The sequence below is a fragment of the Chelonia mydas genome, chromosome 3 (genome assembly GCF_015237465.2).
Source record: "Chelonia mydas isolate rCheMyd1 chromosome 3, rCheMyd1.pri.v2, whole genome shotgun sequence".
Lineage (NCBI taxonomy): Eukaryota > Metazoa > Chordata > Testudines > Cheloniidae > Chelonia > Chelonia mydas.
The window spans coordinates 16,777,706-16,798,375 of NC_057851.1; the positions used below are offsets into that span (position 1 = coordinate 16,777,706).

General features: G+C 46.9%; 1 protein-coding gene and 1 long non-coding RNA gene across 5 annotated transcripts in view; one reads left to right on the forward strand and one right to left on the reverse strand.

The window, feature by feature from the left end:
* PFN4 (profilin family member 4) overlaps positions 1–18,734 on the forward strand; it is a 19,356-nt gene extending 622 nt beyond the window's left edge. Inside the window, exons 2-6 of one of the 2 annotated variants that reach the window (XM_043542193.1) lie at positions 3,639–3,768; positions 6,456–6,584; positions 8,730–8,867; positions 16,491–16,596; positions 17,966–18,734. In XM_043542193.1, the coding sequence (XP_043398128.1) occupies positions 6,468–6,584; positions 8,730–8,867; positions 16,491–16,596; positions 17,966–17,994 (390 nt within the window). In that variant the 5' untranslated portion in view covers positions 3,639–3,768; positions 6,456–6,467 and the 3' untranslated portion in view covers positions 17,995–18,734. The remainder of the gene's footprint in view (positions 1–3,638; positions 3,769–6,455; positions 6,585–8,729; positions 8,868–16,490; positions 16,597–17,965) is intronic. The other variant, XM_027823852.3, reaches the window with a different exon arrangement.
* LOC119565738 overlaps positions 16,118–20,670 on the reverse strand; it is a 9,026-nt gene continuing 4,473 nt past the window's right edge. For all 3 annotated transcript variants that reach the window (XR_006289341.1, XR_006289342.1, XR_006289343.1), the window contains exon 3: positions 16,118–19,366. This is a non-coding gene — a long non-coding RNA (uncharacterized LOC119565738). The remainder of the gene's footprint in view (positions 19,367–20,670) is intronic.

Here is a 20,670-nt window from a genome sequence, read left to right on the forward strand (position 1 = left end):
AGGAGTCTGGGCGAGGACAGGCCCCGACAGTCAGTGGTCGACCCCAGCGTGGGGGTTATATGTACCCCCCTGTGACGTGCAAGTGCTTTGCCACCGCTGTGTAGCCAAGGCTAGCGCCGGTGAAATCACCTCAGCGTCAGCGCAGGCAGTGACTCCCCGCCCAGCAAGCCGCCGCCTGTCACCTGGCGCCTTCACAACCAGCCCCACCAGCCCCACCGCAGCAGGCCGCTGGAGCGAGCGTGGCCTCAGGGTGAAACGCCCACGCCACGAGCGGGCGGCGGCACGGTGTGAAGTCATTGCATTCGCCACTGGTGCGTGGTAACCCAAGCTATTACTCCCCACTGCGTTGCCCACGCACCTAACAGGCCAGCATGGGCGGCGGGTATAATATGCCAGGGGCCTCCCCTGGCCTGGCCGCTGCGGCCGGACCCCCAGTGGCAGGGTTTGGGGGGCGGGGGAGGGAGGTTTTTGCTTTATTATACCCCATGCAGGTCGTGGGGTGGATGAGGAGGTGGTATGTGCTATTCAGCTTCCTGGGTTCATCAGTCGTCTCTCCGGGCTCCAGGGAGATTACTGATGGGCGCAGGAAGCTGAGGAGCAAATACTGCTGCCTCAGCGGGCCTGGACCCTGCGTGGGGCATATCAAAAGCTTCTTTGGACCGGAATGAGAGGCAGCTACATGTAAGTAGGGACAGGGCTTTTGCCAGGGCTGTTGCTGCAGCCAAAGTCTTTAGGAAGGAGAAAAGAGCAAGGGGTACTGTTGCCTGGTGGGGCCCATGGTGTGGTGTAAGCAGGCCATAACTTGTGTCTAGGAGTTCTGTGCAGTGCCAGAGCTGACCCCCTTCCTTGTTAGTATAGTGGTGGGTATCCCTGCCTGTCACACAGGAGACTGGGGTTCAATTCCCCGACTGGGAGAATGGTGCCTTTTGACTGCGGAGAAAGAAATGCCTTGCCCAGCCAGCACATTCCTCACCTCCTCCTTGTAGGGCAGGGGTCTCAAACTCAAATGACCACGACGGCCACATGAGGACTAGTACATTGGCCCAAGGGCTGCACCACTGACCACCCCCCTGCTGCCCTAGCCCCGCTCCCCACTCCACCCCTTCCGTGAGGCCCCGCCCCTGTCCCACCCCTTCCGTGCCCCCATTCCAACCCCTTCCCTGCCGTGCCGGGACCTGGGGAAGGGGGCGCACAGGGATCTGTGTGTTGCCCTGGCGGTTCCCCATTCTCGGCCAATAGGAGCTTCGGGGGAGGTACCTGGAGGAGCGGCCAGGGCAACACACAGACCCCTGTGCCCCCCCAGGTCCCGGCGCCTGGTGCGCGCCGGCCCAGAGCCACTCTAGGTAAATGCTGGGGGGGCAGGGGTGCCACGGGGAGCTGGCAGGCCGCAGAAAATAACCCCGCGGGCCACGTGTTTGAGACCCCTGTTCTTGGGTGACTTCCATTCACACCCTGACCCCGCAGTGGTGATTTTTACCTCCAGAGAGACAATTAGCTGGCAAGGCCACCCCTGCCTGCTTGCCCAAGCGAAATGATCTACATCACCTTCTGCCAGTGGGCACAGCTTCAAGACCTGCATGTCAGGACACATTTCAGAGTCGCAAAGGGAAATACTTTGGCCACGGGCATGAGGACAATCGCCCAGCCAAATGGGTTGGCAGCTGGTGAAGGGGTGAGAAAGAGAGAAAAGCGGACAGGCAGCAGGCTGGCCTCCTGTCTTTTTTCCTTTTGTTACAATTTTAAGTGTGACAGCCAAAGAGGCCTTGGCTGCGTTTGTGATGGCATGACTTTGAGGAGCGTCTGAAGTGTGGAAGGTGGAGGGTAGAAAGAAATGGTTGTCAGAGGAATCATAAAATATTAGGGTTGGAAGAGACCTCCGGAGGTCATCTAGTCCAACCCACTGCTCAAAGCAGGACCAACACCAACTAAATTATCCCAGCCAGGGTTTTGTCAAGCTGGGCCTTAAAAACCTCTAAGGATGGAGATTTCACCACCTCCCTAGGTAACCCATTCCAGTGCTTCACCACCCTCCAAGTGAAATAGTTGTTTCCTAATATCCAACCTGGACCTCTCCCACTGCAACTTGAGACCATTGCTCCTTGTTCTGTCATCTGCCACCTCTAAGAACAGCCGAGCTCCACCCCCTTTGGAATCACCCTTCAGGTAGTTGAAGGCTGCTATCAAATCGCCCCTCACTCTTCTCTTCTGCAGACTAAATAAGCCCAGTTCCCTCTGCCTCTCCTCATAAATCATGTGCCCCAGCACCCTAATCATTTTTGTTGCTCTCTGTTGGACTCTGTCCAATTTGTCCACATCCTTTCTGTAGTGGGGCCCCCAAAACTGGACACAGTACTCCAGGTGTGGCCTCACCAGTGCCGAATAGAGGGGAATAATCACTTCCTGCAATCTGCTGGCAATGCTCCTACTAATGCAGCCCATTATGCTGTTAGCCTTCTTGGCAAGAAGGGCACACTGCTGACTCATATCCAATTTAATCATAAAATACCAGGGTTGGAAGCAGTGATGGGCTGCCAAAATCTTAACAACGGGTTCTCTCCTCACCCCACGAGGGGGCCGTTGCCCACCCCCGCTCCCCGGGACTCCTGCCCCATCCAACCCCCCCGCGTTTCTTGACGCCCCCCACCCAGGACCCCTGCCCCATCCACGCCCCTCCCCTGTCCCCTGACTGCCCCCAGAACCGGGCAGGAGGGTCTCGTGGGCCACTGTAGTGGGTGCCCACCCCACCCCTAAGAGCCAGAGGCACCTGCCGGGGGGCGAGGTGGGAAGTCCCAGCGATGCTTACCTGGGGCAGCTCCCAGGAAGCATCCGGCAGGTCCCTCTGGCTCCTAGGGGCGGGGGAGCGTAGCTAGGGGAGGAGCAGGGGGAGTGGCCGCTCCCCCCACCGATCACATCAAAAGTGGCGCCTTAGGCGCCGACTCCCTGGGTGCTCCGGGGTTGAAGCACCCATGGGGAAAATTTGATGGGTGCAGAGCACCCACCAGCAGCTCCCCGCCCCGCGCCCGGCCCCAGCTCACCTCCGCTCCACCTCCAGCTCCTCCCCTGAACGCACCGCCCCGCTCTGCTTCTCTGCCCCCACCCCCACTTCCCGCGAATCAGCTGTTCGGTGGGAAGCCGGGGAGGACTGAGAAGCAGGCCGTGGCTTCCCACTCAGGCCAAGGGTGCAGAGGTGAGCTGGGGCAGGGAGCGGTTCCCCTGCGCACCCCTCCGGGTTACCTGCTGCGGCGCGGGTGGCCCTCCCCACCCCCCCCCAAGCCCCGAGCTCACCATGTTGGTCAGGCGTGACTTGCCCTTGGTGAATCCATGTTGACTGTTCCTGATCACCTTCCTCTCCTCCAAGTACTTCAGAATTGATTCCTTGGGGACCTGCTCCATAATTTTTCCAGGGACTGAGGTGAGGCTGACTGGTCTGTAGTTCCCTTTTTAAAGGCACCACATTTGCCTTTTCCCAATCATCCGGGATCTCCCACGATCGCCATGAGTTTTCAAAGATAATGGCCAATGGCTCTGCAATCACATAAGCCAACTCCCTCAGCACCCTCGGATGCATTACATCTGGCCCCATGGATTTGTGCACATCCAGCTTTTCTAAATAGTCCTCAACCTGTTCTTTTCACCAGGTGCTGAGCAGCCCATTAGTGAGTGAAAGGTCCCAGGCAGGTGCAGTGGGAGGAGCTGTGTAGCCCTTGAAGGCGGCCTGCTGAGAGGCTTTTCCCTGCAGCAGCTTGGGGTCTGTGGAGGGAAGGCGCGGTATGGCTGCAGCTGGCTCGGGGTACCTCTGGGTTGGCGGGGGAAGGCTCGGGGCTTCGACTGGCCCAGGACTCTTCCGACCAAAGGGGGGCTGGCATTCGGGCCTCCAGCCAGTGTGGGGCTCCTCCGATTGAGGGGCAGGAGTGCTCAGGAATCCTCTGGGCACGGGGGACTCATGGCCCCATCCGCAAGGGAGGTGCAGGGGTTCTCAGGGCTCCGGCTGACAATGGCCTGCTGGTTTGAAATTCTGAGCTGCAATCTACCCATAGAATAGGGCCCCGGGGACCGTCCAAGCAGCAGCCAGTGTGGCTGACCCCAGGGACCGCCTTAGCAGCAGACCCCTAAGGGGGGCTCCACCCGACAACCATGCAGGCCAATTAGCTCAAGCTTAAAGCACCACTTAACTTGAGCCAGAGATTTTTGTGTGTAGCTGGAAGTTGAGTTGGGGTGGCACTTGAGTTATAACTTGAGCTAACTGTGCTGTCAAGACAGGCTCCCAGAGCTAAATTACACAGTGGACCTCTCTGGCCCTTGGGCTGCTCCAGTTGGAAGAGCACAAAGGTGGTTTAACCCCTCTTCCCTGGGCTCCGAGTTGCGTGCTGCACCTCGTAGAGGCACAGTCGTTATGATGGGGGGGGGGGGGGTCAGCATTCAGCAGGCCAAAGCCCTTTAGACTTCACATACTCACTAGACAGCTGACTAGGCTGAACATTTTCAGTAAAAGTTTCTTTTAAAATGAAAATAAATCTACACTGGATAATTCATAAAGCCAGAAAGGACCATTAATCCCTGGGGAGAGGATGAGAAAACAAACAACACGTGACAGTTGTGTAGGTAGTCACATTGCTTAATGCACTACTGGAAACTGCTCAGATACTACAGTGATAAGCGTGGTATAAAAACCTGTACAGAATAGAATAGTAAATAGAGTTAGATCATCTAGTCAACGTCCCGTGTATCACAGTCCATTAAATTTCACTCAATTACCCTTGTATTGAGCCCAGTATAAGAACATAACAACGGCCATACTGGGTCAGACCAAAGGTCCATCTAGCCCAGTATCCTGTCCTCCAACAGTGGCCAATGCCAGGTGCCCCAGAGGGAATGAACAAAACAGGTAATCATCAAGTGATCCAACCCCTGTCACCCATTCCCAGCTTCTGACAAACAGAGGTTGCGCTGCCCATCCTGGTTAATAGCCATTGATGGAATTTATCATAGCCTGGTTAATAGCCATTGCTGGAATAGCCTCCATGAATTCATCTCATTTGAACCATGTTATAGTCTTGACCTTCACAAAATCCTCTGGCAAAGAGTTCCACAGGTTGACTGTGCATTGTATAAAGAAATACTTCCTTTTGTTTTAAACCTGCTACCTATTAATTTCATTTGCTGACCCCTAGTTCTTGTGTTCAGAGAAGGAGTAAATAACACTTCCTTATTTATTTTCTCCACACCAGTCATGATTTTATAGACCTCTATCATATTCCCCCTTTGTTGTCTCTTTACCAACCTGAAAAGTACCAATTTTATTAATGTCTCCTCATACAGAAGTTGTTCCATACCCCTAATAATTTTTGTTGCTCTTTTCTGAACCTTTTCCAATGCCAATATATCTTTTTTGACATGGGGCGACCACATCTGCATGCAGTATCCAACTTGAGTTTGACTAAGGCATAACTTTTATATAATTGTGTATAAAATGTTTAGGTTAATTAGCTGCATAACTGTCAGGATTATCCAACAACAGCTTTGTTCATAAAATGTTGCATTACAGTTTGTTATATGGTTATTTAATAGTGATTTACTTCATAAAACTATATAGTCTGATTTATCAGAGAGACAAGATGGGCGAGGTGATACCTTTTATTGGACCAACTTCTGTTGGTGAGAGAGACAAGCTTTTGATCGTACACAGAGCTCTGGGAAACTTACTCAGTGTCACAGCTAAATACAAGATGGAACAGATTGTTTTTCATAAATAGATAACATATATTTCGAGGGACCATTCAAGGTAAAGCGGTCTGATTTATGTAATCATTGTGTTGTATAGTGATAAGAACACCTTTATCATTTTTATTTTACTTCATCATCATCATCATCATCATCCAGATGAGATGTCATGTAAAGCACAGTCAATCTGAAATCCTTACCACATCTAACACTTGGCTTGGAATGAACCAGTACTCTAGAGACACAATACCTGCAATTTTCTGATGGGCCAATCCGTTTTTAGTTTCTTGTCCTTATCATTGCTAAGTAAATCTTCCAAATACGACTGATCCATAATCATCTATCTGGCTGAGTATGCAGATAAACAGCCTGAAACAATAACTCTAAAACGTGTGCAATACCACCAGTACTGTCATCACCAAATGTTAACTCTAGGGTCTAGTAATGTCAGTTTAAATGTCAATATTGTCAATTATTTCACTGTTGATCATTTGAACAGAAACATCTAAGCATGTTGTGAGAGGAGCTTGAAAAGAGCACTAACGCTTCCCACTCCAGCTGAGTCCCACTCTAACCTGGTGCTTATAGCAAGTTATGGTGTATTTCTCATCTTTTTTACTCTGGATCAGCCTCCTAAAGGGAGCTAAATGAAATTCTGGATGGGAGGAGGATCAGGCCTCTGAAGCTCAACGGGAAGGAAACGAACACCTACCTATATCTGATTTCTTTCACAGAACTGAAGGAAAATGAACCAAATTCAATCTTTGCTCAATGATTGCCTTATCAGAACAAAACATGTGGAACATGCGGCCATCATCAAATTAAAGGACGATTCTGTGTGGGAATCAACCGTTGGCTTTAATGTAAGAAAATAGAAAGCATCCTAGCAAGTGACACTGAAGGTAGAAAATTTAGAAATGTGCCACACTCTTTTAAGGGAGGGAGCGTGAATTAGTGATTAGAGTGGGGACTGTCAGTCAGCAGTGCTGGGTGCTAATAAATATTCCTGGCTCGTTCACTGGCTGTGTGACATTGAGCAATTCTCATAACCTCTGAGCCAAATGGGGTATAATTAGGGCCCAACCAAATCCACGGTCCATTTTGGTCAATTTCACAATCGTAGGATTTTTAAAATAGTAAATGTAATGATTTCAGCTATTTAAATTTGAAATTTCATGGTGTTGTAGTTGTAGGGGTCCTGACCCATAAAGGAGTTGTCGGGGGGTTGCAAGATTATTGTAGGGGGCGGGTTGCAGTACTTCTACCCTTTTACTTCTGCACTGCTGATGGCAGCGGCACTGTCTTCAGAGCTGGGCAGCTGGAGAGCGGCGGCTGCTGGCTGGGATCCCAGCTCTGAAGGCAGAGCCACTGCCAGCAGTAGCACAGAAGTAAGGATGGCATGATACGGTATTGCCATCCTTACTGCTGTGCTGCTGCCTTCAGAGTGGGGCCTTCAGTCAGCAGCCGCCACTCTCCGGCCGCCCAGCTCTGAAGGCAGCAGTGCAGAAGTAAGGGTGGCATGGTATGGTATTGCCACCCTTACTTCTGTGCTGCTGCTGGTGGGGCACTGCCTTCAGAGCTGAGTGCTCTCTGGCCGCCCAGCTCTGAAGGCAGTGCAAAAGTAAAGTTGGCAATACTGTGACCCCCCCTAAAATAACCTTGTGACCCCCTGCAATTCCCTTTTGGGTCAGGACCCCCAATTTAAGAACTGCTGGTCTCCCCTGTGAAATCTATATAGTATAGGGTAAAAGCACACAAAAGACCAGATTTCACCGTCTGTGACTTGTTTTTCATGGCCGTGAATTTGGTAGGGCCCTAGGTATGATACTACTTACTGAAAAGTGTGTTGTGAGATTGAATTTGTTGTAAAGCACTCATGTTAGATCTTTGGAGGAAAGGTGTTATATCAGCAGAACTCCATTTCTTTCATGCTTTGGACTGCGTTTGTGTTGATTTTGTTCTGTTATCAAGAAGGTACCAAACAAGACAACAGAATAGCAGCACTTCTGTATTGTATGGTAAAACTAATGTTTCCCCTGTCTAATTTTATTTTATCTTATTTTATGTTACATAGGAACAGAGGGGATCAAATCTGTCTCTCTATTTACTTATGTGGTCTCATCACCATAGTATCTGAGCACCAAAGTGTTATCCATAGGACAGTAGCAGTCAGCGAGGATCTAAAATGCTAAAACTTCATCTTCACTCTAGAAGTGTGGCTGATGGAGACTGGGGGCAGATTCTTAGCTGGTGTAGATTCTCATAGCTCCACTGACTTCAATGGATCTATGGCATTTCACACCAGCTGAAGATTTGCTCCTAGATTCTAGCATGTAATGCTCCATCTTGATCTGAAAAGCTCACTTGCTGGAGTCTCTCAAAGCTATGTCTGTATATTAAAGATAGAGAATATTAGTATTTGAACCTGCCATCTGTGTGCTCAGCACTATGCAAACACAGAGCAAGGCAGAGTCCTCTGCTCCAGAGAGGTTTTAACCTAAGGGCCCAATCCTGTCAACACTGCTGGGCATACTGCTTACCATTAGTCCCACTGGAATCAATGGGACTACTCATAGGGGTAAATGCAAGCATTTGTGAATCAGATCCTAAATCAGACACTGAAAATACAGTTCATTCTTACATGGACTAAAAGCCCAATTTCAAAGTTGTTCAGACATTTTCCTTTTTTGTGTCATCATTATCTATTTATGAAATCGTCTTTGGTTAATTATCAGACATAACAGAAGAAGTAAAAAGAAAAGGAGTACTTGTGGCACCTTAGAGACTAACCAATTTATTTGAGCACGCATCCGATGAAGTGAGCTGTAGCTCACGAAAGCTTATGCTCAAATAAATTGGTTAGTCTCTAAGGTGCCACAAGTACTCCTTTTCTTTTTGCGAATACACACTAACACAGCTGTTACTCTGAAACAGAAGAAGTGTTTTTTAATGATTGCAGAAGTGTGTCCTTTTGGTCCATAACAAAATGTCCCATTTTATCAATTTAGCTGCAGCCACAGAATGCCTTAATCCTCAGCTCTGCTTTCTTCAAGAACTTATTACAGGTCAGAAGAGAAGGACTTTACTTCCAGGAGAAGCAGTATAAATGTGTCCGAGCAGATGCGTACTCCATCTATCTTAAAAATGTAAGTTGTTAATATGTATGGCAAGTAGGTCCAAGCACTGAAAAAAGTATTTGATAGTTTTCCTCTTTCCTTCCCTCATCTCCTGTTTATGTTAACACCCAGAGTTGATTAGAGGTTAAACAAAATGCTGCCTCCTTTCTATCCACAGCACCTTTACATATATGGGGCAAACAAATAAATGCACAGCAGAGCATCTCTACAAGGAAAATGACAAGCATATAACATAGATTAAAACAGAAATATATTCTACCATCCATCTCAAAGTATCCGACAATTTTATTTCTTTACTAACGCTGAGAAGGGAAACTGAATTCTGTTATCCCAAATATTTTACTCCAACTATTTGTGGCACAATCACTATTTCTGGCTTTTAGGATAAACCAGGTGCTGAGATTTCTCATTATGGGCGGTCTCATTTCCAGCTGTGTGGAAGTGTAGATGTAAAACGAGGTGGCCAGGTTTTCTGAGTAACTTCACTGGCCAATGACACCAACTGAGAATCAGTATCAGCGTCTTGACTTGTCACTGAAGAGCTCAACCCTTTCTCTCTTTTTTTTTCAAACAAAAGTAGAAGTGTTAACCCCAGGGATCTGGCCCAGTTCCATGTTGATTAACTACATTATGACAGCATAAACTTCCAGCCACTTTGCAGTTGCAGTTAGATGTGGTATGCTTCTCAGGACTGAGGCCTCTGTTTTATCTGTCTGATCTCTCTGGTTTTTAATACATCACATATTGTAATGGCATCTGAATTAATACTCTGTGGGCTTATTACATTCAGTAATGAATTTTGGGAATGCCCTTTTTATTTCTCCTAGGAAACTTTTTTTTTTAATGCTATATGGAAAGGGAAATAGAATTAACAGAAATGGTAAACTTTGGAGGGATAGCTCAGTGGTTTGAGCATTGGCCTGCTAAACCCAGGGTTATGAGTTCAATCCTTGAGGGGGCCATTTAGGGAATGGAGCAAAAATTGGGGATTGGTCCTGCTTTGAGCAGGGGGTTGGACTAGATGACCTCCTGAGGTCCCTTCCAACTCTGATATTCTATGAATCTATGAATCTTCTTCCTTTTTAATGTTATGTAGCATTTGTGATGCTGGTAAACCAGGTGCCAGCTCATGCCAAGGTCCCCAGGCTGCAGTCGAACACTGACAAATAGCTGGAATGAGTCTGGCTCACCTGTGTGTTAGTATTGTTAAAATAGGTTTTAGAATTATAAGAATGTGTTTAGTGTTTAGACTTTACTGAATGCTTTTGAGTTGCTGCCTGCATTCTCACTTATAACTTCTGTATTCCATATTATAAGGCAGGGGTTGGCAACCTTTGGCAACCAGCCCATCAGGGTAAAGCTGCTGGCAGGCTGGGCCAGTTTGTTTATCTGGTGCATCCACAGGCATGGAGCCCCGCAGCGGTTTGCCATTCCTGGCCAATGGGAGCTGTGGGAAGCAGTGGCTAGCATGTCCCTCGGCCCGCTCCGCTTCCCGCAGCTCTCATTGGCTGAGAACCGCTATGCTGCTTTGACTCTGGAGGGCAAGGTTTATTAGGCATAAGCAAGAGAACCCTAGGGCTTAGCCTCGGTTAGCCTTAAAGGATATATAGAGCTTGCTTATTATAGAAGCCTTTATAACTGTTTGAAACTTAAGATGTGTAACCCTTCTGCCTGTCAGAGTTGGCAGCAACAAGGGCCAGGTTCTGTATCTAGGGGTTCCGTTCCAATAACACATTGCAAAACTGGCTCAAGCCCCCACCCAGTGACCTGGGACAAATATATACCACCACCCCCGGGTGCCTCTAAGAGGCAATACTTCCCCTCTTGCAAGCACAGAGTCTGAGTGTAGCAAAAGCCTTTTAATAACAGAGAGAAACAATGTGGCATTATGTTGGGGAAACACCACCAACAGGATTCATTACACAAACCATGAGCAAAAACCCACCCCAAGCAAATTGGGCCGTGTCTTTTCCCTTTGGTTCTTGAGTCCAGCAACCCAAAAAGTCACCCAAAGTCCCAAAAGTCCAGCAACCCTGAAGTCCAGCAACCCAAAAGTCTCTGTCTCTGTCCTTGGTGAGTCCAGAGTTCAAAAGTTCATCTGCAGAGTTTTAACCCCCCAGCCTGTGTGGAAATGGGGTGTGGGGAGTAAAGAGGCACCTTACATTTTCCAGTGGCTGACTGCCGTGCCTCTCCATGGGTTTCTGCTGCAGCCTTCACCACCAGCTGCTCCTCTCCAGTCGCCATCCTGCTAGCCACTCCGCCAGCTGCTCCTCTCCAGTAGCCATCCTGTGAGCCGCTCAACAATATATCTTCAGGTTCCCTACTACTTAACACAGTACTCAATTATTTCAGCTCATAGTATGGGAGCCCCAGTGCTGGTTCACCATTGGCCCAAAGTGAAGTCAGCTCTACAATCTGTAACCAGACTCCTTATGGAATCAAAATTAGCTCTGTTATTACACAGTGGAGAGAAGAGAAAGTGCAGGTAGCATTTAGAGCCCTCAGAAGGGTCCCATACCACAAGGTACAAATGTCTGTCCCCAGCCTTCCTTCATTCACTGAGTTTTGGAACCCATGTCTCTTGCCTAGCGAGTGCTACTTAGTTGATGGCGAGTCCCTCCATCATAACAAAAAGCCAAGTACAGTTCCACTGTCCTTGATTCACATCATCAGGATAACAACACTTTATTCTTCCTGCCCCAATAACAGAGAAATTGGGGATCCCCCAGCAGCCAAAGTGACCATCTAGGCTGGGTAGGTGTGCCTATGCAAATGAAATCAGTCCCTGAAGTTCTTTTCCACAACCTGCCACAACTCACCACCAGATGTCAGGGTAGAGCTCATCCTGACTCTGCTTACATCCTCCCCACAGCCAAGAATTTGGCATCCCAAGAAATCACACTCCCTATTATACCAACTCATTGGTTCCCTCTAAAGGGCCTCAGGAAGCCCACTATGGCTTCCACAAGCCTGTGTGCTAAGTGTATTGGTGCCTCACTAGCCACCCCAGGTGCATCATAAGTTAACCGTTTTACAGGTCTTATTACCCTGTCCCGTCTGTTGAGAATCTCTGTTGCAGAGGTAGCAGGGATATCTTCTTGAGTGACAGATGGAGAGGTTTCCTTTGAGGATCCCTCGGCTACTGCCATAGACCCCTGCATCTCTAATTCTGACCTTGGAAGGTCCAGCGTGCCTAGGGCCCCCTCCACCTGGATGTCTCCACTGTCCAATAACCTGTGTGCATCATCATAGGGGGTCCCATCAGCGGCACAGGGGTGCCAGTAACGGGCCTAAATACCTCCGCCATGGGGTTTAGAGCTGAGGAGGGTGAGCTGTCTATTGGCTCAGCTGGTCGAGACCAAAATCTTGTCTCCATTCCAGAATATACCATGGTCATTTCTTCCTCTTCAGCCTCACTCTCCAATGTGCTGAATAGGGGTAGGTTAGCTTCAGAGGGCCCGCTGTCCGTATTGGATGGTGGCTTTGGTCCAGCACTTCTGTTCTGCCTGGCTGCCCTGTCATAGCCCATCTCATAAGGGGTGCCTACCAATTCCCCCACAGGGAACAAAAGGTTTCTATGCACCACCTTTATTTGCCCTGGACCCTCCTCAGGTTTGATCTTGTAGACCAGAAGATCTCCCAGCTTTTCCATCACCAGGTAAGGTACTGCCTTCCATCTGTCAGCTATCTTGTGTTTGCCAGCAATACCCAAATTTCACAGCAGGACTCTGTCCCCCAGCTGAAGGTCCTGCGAATGCACCCTAGCATCATATCGATGTTTGTTGCGGTCTGAGTTCTTCCCAGCTGCAGACATAGCTAAATGATAAGCACCCCGCAGCTTTTCTGTTAGTCGAGACACATACTGCTCGTGAGTTTCATAGCTCATCTTCTGACCCCGGGTGATACGGTGTTGTCCTAGACTTTTTAATTCCTGCTATCCTCAGCACCTTCTTCAGAAGGCGACTCTCAAAATCCCACCTCTGATCAGAGTGTATCTGGGCCGGGAATCCATAAACTGAGAAATATTTCTCCCACAATACTCGAGCGACGGTGGTGGCCCTCTGATCACGTGTGGGATATGCCTGCGCATACCGCATAAAATGGTCAGTCACTACAAGCATGTTTCCAACATTCCTCTTGTCTACTTCTAGAGAGAAGAAATCAATGCATACCAGTTCCAAAGGTTTGTTACTGGTGATGTTCTTGAGATATGCAGCTCTCATGGGCAGAGTTTTCCTTTGAACACATCGAGTGCAGGTCTCATGATTTCCTGCGAACATCTTCAGCCATCCAGGGCCAACAGAACCTACTACAAATAAGTTCCAGGGTCCTCTCCATCCCTAGATATCCAAAGTCATCATGCAGGGCCCTCATGGCCAGGGCTCTGTACTCTTTTGGCAGCACTAGCTGTGCTCGCTGCTTTTGTAACGGGTCCACGGTCACTCGGTGTAGCACTCCCTGAATCAGTTTTAGTTTGGTCCATTCTCTCAATAGTAGTTTACCCTCTGGGTTAGGTGGGACAACCGCAGCTGGGCTTCGCCCCTCCCTTTTGGCAACTAGTGTATCACAAATATCAACATCTTGCAGCTGGGCTTCTTGCCAATCAGCCGCATTGAGCATGGGCAATGGAGATTGGTCCAATGCTATTTAGTTCACCGAGGCAGAAGGCATGCTTTCAGGGGGCAGGCCCAGAGCTTCTTTAACACATCCCTGAAGGCTCCAATGGGCCTCCGGCTCTCGACAACTCACACTGCAAATAGCTCTCACTCCATCCAGGGTACCACACAGACCTCTGGTGCTTGAGGACGCCTGGACAGTGCATCCATATCTACATTGCTTCTCCCCGATCGATATTGAATGCTGAAGTCATAGCTAGCCAAAGCAGCCACCCATCTTTGCCCTGTAGCATCCAGCTTAGCACTTGTTAACACATAAGTCAGTGGATTGTTGTCTGTCCAAACCTGGAGCTGAGCACCATACAGGTAGTCTCAGAATTTCTCAGTGATGGCCCATTTCAAGGCCAAGAGCTCCAGCTTGTGGGTGGGATAGCGAGTTTCACTATCAGACAGTCCTCGGCTGGCAAAGGCTACAGGTTACAGGTTACGTTTGCCTTCCACTTCCTGATACAGGACTGCTCCCAGACCCTCCAAACTGGCATCAGTATGCAGGATAAACAGTTTGCTGGGGTCAGCAAAGACTAGGACTGGAGCATGAGTTAGGCAAGTAATGATTTCTTGAAATGTCCTCTCACATCTCTCATCCCACCGTGGCCCAAACGGTTCGAAGGGGCCATAGTGTCTCTGCACAGGAGGTTTTGGGGACCTCCCCTTGTTCTTGGTCTTAGATTTGTTTTTTCCAGGCTGTTATCCCCGGTAAGATCATTCAGAGGCTTTACAATCGTAGCATAGTTCTTCACAAATCTGCAGTAGTAGCCACTAAATCCAAGAAAGGTCTTGAGTACTCTGTAGTTACTTGGATGTGGCCAGGTAGTGAGTGCTTCTATTTTATTGGGATCAGTACTCACACCCTTTTGGGACACGATGTGATCCACATACTTCACTGAGGTTCAGCAGAACTGGCTTTTGTCTACCGAGAGCTTCAAACCATAGTCCTCCAACCTATCAAGCACTTTAAGAAGTCTTTCTTCATGCTCCTCCAAGATTCTTCCAAACACAATCAGGTCATCCAAATAAACTAACACTTGCAGTAAATTCATGTTTCCCACGACTTCCTCCATTAGACATTGAAATGTGGCAGGCGCTCCCGAAATTCCCTGTGGCATGCGTTAGAACTGATAAAACCCTAATGGGCAAATGAAGGTTGTCTTCTCCTTATCTTCTTCTCCCAGGGGCATCTGGTAGTATCCACTCCGGAGATCCAACACAGAGAACCACTGGCTTCCCAGCAAGCAATCTAAGGCATCTTGAACTCAAGGCATAGTGTACTGGTCAACCACAGTATGGCTGTTTAGGGTGCAGTAGTCAATATACATCCGGATTTTCCCGTTCTTTTTCTGGACTACCACAAGGGGTGAGGCCTATGGGCTGTGGGACTCTGTAATGATGCCATTCGCAGTCAGCTCTTGAAGATGATGTCACACATCTTCCACCTCAGAGAGGGCAATCCTCCTAGATCTCTCCCTAAAAGGTTAAAAGTTATGTAGTCTGATGTTGTGCTCTACTCCTTTTGAACATGCCACATCCCACTCATGCAGTGTGAAGACTGGATCTTTCACAAAGTTTCTTCCTCGGGCGATCTGTCCACTCCTCAGACAATGGTGAATCTCCAAAGTCAAACTTTGCTGGGTCTATTGCTGGAACTTGAGTTTCACACTGGGGTTTTACAATCAACTCAGGCTCAAAGAGGTCTGCTATCTTTTGTCCTTGATCACACCTTTGGGAGCGTAGAGGGCCCTGAAAACAGCTCCTGCAAGTTCCTTAATTCCCTACAGCAAAGGGGCAAGAAGGCTTCACTCATTTGTGTATATATGTTTAGCTGCTTTAACTTTGTAAATAATTCTCTTTTCCTTTTCCTGCTGAATAAATGTTTATAGAGCCTATTATAGGATTTGCTACAAACGTTGTCTTTGCTGTGAGCTCTAAGATGCAATTGGCCTGGGTAAGCGACAGGTCCTTTGGGACTGGGAGTAACCTGAGTACCGGAGTATTGATGTGATTTTTGGTGTAAGGGACCATCTGTCACAAAGGTACGCTCACCTGGGTGGCGAGATAGATCAGAGTACCCAAGGGGACTGTGACTCCATGTGAAAGCTGGTATAGTTCCTGAGGAGTTTATCTTTGATATTTGGTTGGTGCAATCTAAGTGTAGAACTCACAGCCAATTTGGGGTTAGTGCCCTGCTTCCTAACAGTCTGCCCTGAGGTTGGTGCTTATGCTCTTGAGTCACTGCAGGCAGCTGTACACTGTTCTTTTGAGCTGTGAAACTGCACACATGTTCCACCCCAAAGGTAGCTGAGTGGTGGTGGGTAGTGATTCCTGTGCACATGCATACACACTTGCTAATCCTCACATCCCATGACTCAGATGCTTAACTCAGTAATTGACATCATGTAATTCAAATATGGGAGTTGAGTGTGCTCAGCAACTCCCAGCAGATGCTGGACGACCCCACACATTTGCATCCTAATTCAGTAATTCCCAATGGGACTTCCATTCATTATTTCAAATTAATGAGATTCAGATATGATTAGGTTGTAAAGCCTTTTTGGAGTCTTTCAAATTATACACAGCACACACATCTATTTTATTAATATTTTAATAACATTTTTGTGGGTTATACTTAGCACCCGGATTGCACTTTATCTCTTCAAAGTGCTTTATAAAAAACATTATTTATGAATAAAGGTGGGAACATGCAGTATAATAAAAAAACAGAACAGCTATTGCTTGGCTTGATTAAAATATACAAATATATATAAAACCCATCATCTTAAATGAATTTATATCTGCTATCAATATCAGTCTTGATTTAGGCTCTAAAACAGTATCTTTTCTTCCTCAAAGTGACACACAGCTTAAAGATAGAAAACATCCTTGTCTAGTATACACTGATAAATAGTATATATATTTAGAAGAACCCTGCAACTTTTAACCAGTTTTCTTCTTTATCTAGGAGAACAGAGGTCTGATAGCTGTGAAAACAGATTCATACATCTTGGTTGCTACTTACTCTGAGGGCATGTATCCCAGTGTGTGTGTGGAAGCTATAGAGAAACTGGGTAATTACTTCATGTGCATGTATGTCTGAATGTAACTTGTAGAGAGATGTTACAAGTAGGGGGCAGCATTTCATTCCAGCAAACTGCCTGGAACATTTGGGACTTCAGAAAATCTTGAAAGCCCATGAAAAGGAAAATTAAAATGGACCTTATGTTGTTTAGTCAGAAACATGCTATCAATCTCCTTCAATTTCCACAGAATAAACATATAAAGGTATCTGTATAAAATTTTAAAAAGAAAAGCTTTTACTGTTCACGATCCTATAATTATAGTTAATTTTTAATAGGGATACTATGGATTGATTTAAGAAAACCCGCTTGAAAACATTATAGTTAATATTATTGGCCTGATTCTTAGCTACTCTGTTCCTGTGCTTGGAGTGGAGCAAAAGTAGTTTAAAATTAGGTCAACATAACTACATCACTAAGGGCTGTGAAAAATCCACACTCCTGAGTGGCATAGTTAAGCCATCCTAAGTCTCTATGTACACAGCGCTATGTTGACAGAAGAATTCTTCCATCAGTCTAGCTAGATCTTTCAAGGGTATGGATTACCGATGCCAATGGGAGAATCCCTCCAGTCAGCGTAGGTAATGTCTACATTGAAGTGCTACAGTGGCCCAGCTGTGCCGCTGTAGTGTTTTAAGTGTAGACGAACCCTCAGGGTATGTTTATTCTTCAATCAAGGGGTATGATCGCAGCTGGAGTAGACATACAAAGCTGAGGCAGTGCGTGCTTCAGCCTGGGCTGTGCAAGCTCACCCAGAACCATGGATAATTACTCCCAGGGCTAGTCTGTGCTGAAACCTGCACTGCCACAGCTTCGCTGCTACAGTACCTGAGCTAGCTAGATTAAAGCTAGCGTACTCAGGTGTACCCCCTCAGTCACACCTGTGATTGCAGTGTAAACTGAGCTTGTGTTTGCTCGGTCAGACAGAGGTTTGGAGAGGTTTATTTTTGCACAGCCTTTTGTTATGCAGTTTAATCTTTTTTCCTCCAGAGAAAACAAAGTAGCTTTATGTATTCTACTTTATGTAGTTCAAGGGGAGATTTCTGCATACGATTGGTTTGTAAAGTGCATGCTGATCTGAAGGAGGGGTGTTTAGACAAGAATTTCTTAATGTCACAATCTTACAATAAGAAATATTCTTTTTATTTCAAATGACACACTGAAGATATATTTGGAGTTACTAATAGTAAATGTAGGTATTCATATATTTTAAGTATTCACAAACAAATACTGATGCAAGTTAGATTATGATCTCTTTCATTCAATTACAGTACATTCCAGTGTTGATTTAAAGTGGAGCATTTCCATTATGGCAAATATTAAAAAAGAAAATGTCTTCTATTTGTTTTTTTCCCCTTAGCGGACTATTTCAGAGATAAAGAAAACTGAATCTTCAAACAACTTAAACTTGATCAAGCTTATGAAGACTGGTTTGTTAGAAAACCATGGCTGGAAGTTTGTACTGAAGCACATCCAAGCAAGCAATACAATATCCATTATTCTTCAATATTCTAAATCCATAGTGAAGGCTCTGAAAGAGAAGGATAATCCACAGCATGTGAATCCCACCAGTGCAGCCTAACAGCCCCCTGAATTGTCAGCTCCACCATCTTCATGTACAAAAATTACAGCTCATAAATCCATGCATGTGTGGTGGCATTTGGGCTCTAGTTCGGATGGGTTCCAAGAGTCTAATATTGCAAGATGCAGAGTGTCTCCTACAAGGTGCTGAGTACCCTCTACACACAGTGACTTCCCTGGAAGTTGAGCCCTTTCTCCATGTCTCCAGTAGGAGTTGATGGTGCCCAGCACATCATAGGATCAGGCCCGAAAACTATAACTTCATATAATCAGAAGTACAGTTGGGTGATGTTCTCAAGAGACTGAGTTAAGGTGTTTTTCTTCATTTTAACACTATCTTTTTTTTTGTTTTACCCAAACTCCTAGTAAGAAAGCAGTTAATTTCTCTGAGCTGTGGGGCATCTCTCACAGGACATGTACCATATACACAGCATCAAAACGGAGTAGATTAATGAAATGTGTTGCATGAACATGTAGTTCAATGTAAGCTCACAAATTGCATTGGTTGCCTTGGAATGTCTTGAATAAAATGCCATGTTTATACCCATCTATTTGCACTGCCATTGAAAGATATATTCATAGTGTTTAAGGCTAGAAAGGACCATTAGATCATCTAGTCTGACCTCTTGCGTAGCACAGGCCATTACATTCCACACAGTTATCCCTGCACTGAGCCCAGTAACTTGTGTTTGCCTAAAGCATAATTTCAAGAAAGGCCTACTGTCTGGATTGGAAGTCATCCAGAGAAGGAGAACCCCCTTCCCACTGCTCTGGGTAGTTTGTTCCACCCTCATTTTTAAAAAATTGTGCCTAATTTCTACTTTGATTTTGTCTGATTTCCTCTTCCAGCCAGCCATGGGTTCTTGTTATGCTTTTCTCCCCTAGATTCAAGACCTTTTTAGTACCCGTATTTTCTCCCAGTTAAGTTACTCACGTAACAAAAAGAAAAGGAGTACTTGTGGCACCTTAGAGACCAACAAATTTATTTGAGCATAAGCTTTCATGAGCTACAGCTCACGTAACAAAGTAGCATTCACCTGTAATCAAGTTGCCTCTCAATCTTCTTTCTGATGAGATAAACAGATTGATCTCTTTAAGTCTCTCACTGTACAGCATTTTCTCCAGCCTTCAAATTATTTTTGTGGCTCTTTTCTGCACCCCGTCAGAGTTTTCCAGCATCCTTTTTAAAATATACATACCCGAACTGTATGCAGAATTCCAGTATAAGTCTCACCACTACCATAAGAATTACATTAGCTCTTTTTGCCACAGCATTACACTGGGAGCAGATGTTGAGTTGCTTGTCTACTATAACCCCCAAGTCCTTTTCAGAGTCCTTTCTTTCCAAAATACAGTCCCCCATTCTGTAGGTATGGCCTGCACTCCTTGTTCCTAGATGTATGTTTGCATTTGATTGAGTTAAAATGCATGTTGTTTGACTGGGCACAGTTTACCAAGCAACCCAGATTAGTCTGTATGACTGCCCCTTCCTCATCTTTATTTACCATTCTGACAATCTTTCTGTCATTTGCAAATTTTAGCAGCTGTGATTTTATCTATTTCCAGATTGTTGATGAAAATGTTGAATAGCAACAGGCCTAGAACCAAACCCTGCAGAACTCCACCAGAAACTCCCATTCAGTGATGAGTCTCTCTACTTTTTTGAGATCTGTCAGTCAGTTATTAATCCATCTAACATGAGCTTTATTGATATTTAAGGCTACCATTTAGTCATGGGTATTTTTAGTAAAAGTCATAGACCTGTCCATGACTTGTACTATAAATATCCCTGACTAAATCTTGGGGGGGTGGGGGGCGGGACCCAGGGCCAGCGCCACCAGGGCCACCGAGCAGCGGCTGCTCCAGTCGCCCCTGGGACCACTGCTGGGAGCTGCCGACCTGCTGCTGCTCTGGTTGCCTCTGGGACTGCTGCTAAGGCGGTCCCTGGGGTCAGTCACACTGGCTGCTGCTCGGGCGGTCCCTGGGGCCCTATTCTACGGATGGATTGCAGCTCAGAATTTTGAACCAGCAGGCCATGGAAAAATTTGCAGAGCTGCTCCCCCAAGGCTCCTGTGTCGAGTTTTTGGCCTCGGTTGAAGAGGGCAAGCTAATCTCCCGAGCTTCCCTCCAGGCTGCACTGGACGGTGCTGATGCCGCCACGAGACTCATGGCTACAAGGGTGGCCATGAGAAGGGGCTCCTGGCTCCAAGTTTCTGATCTGCCATACAAGGTCCAATAGACCATTCAGGACCTCCCCTTTGAGGGTGTGATGCTGTTTTCCTAAAAGGCGTCATAGTCTAAAGACTCAAGAGCCACCCTCAAATCGCTGGGCCTCCACACTCCCACCATGCTGTGGAAGCATTTCAGGCTGAAACCTCCTCCATGGTTCTACCAACAACTGAACCGACAGGACAGTTCCCAGAGGAGGAACTGAAGGTAGAAAGAGGCCACACCTGCATCAGGCCATGGCTCTGGCCAATCCAA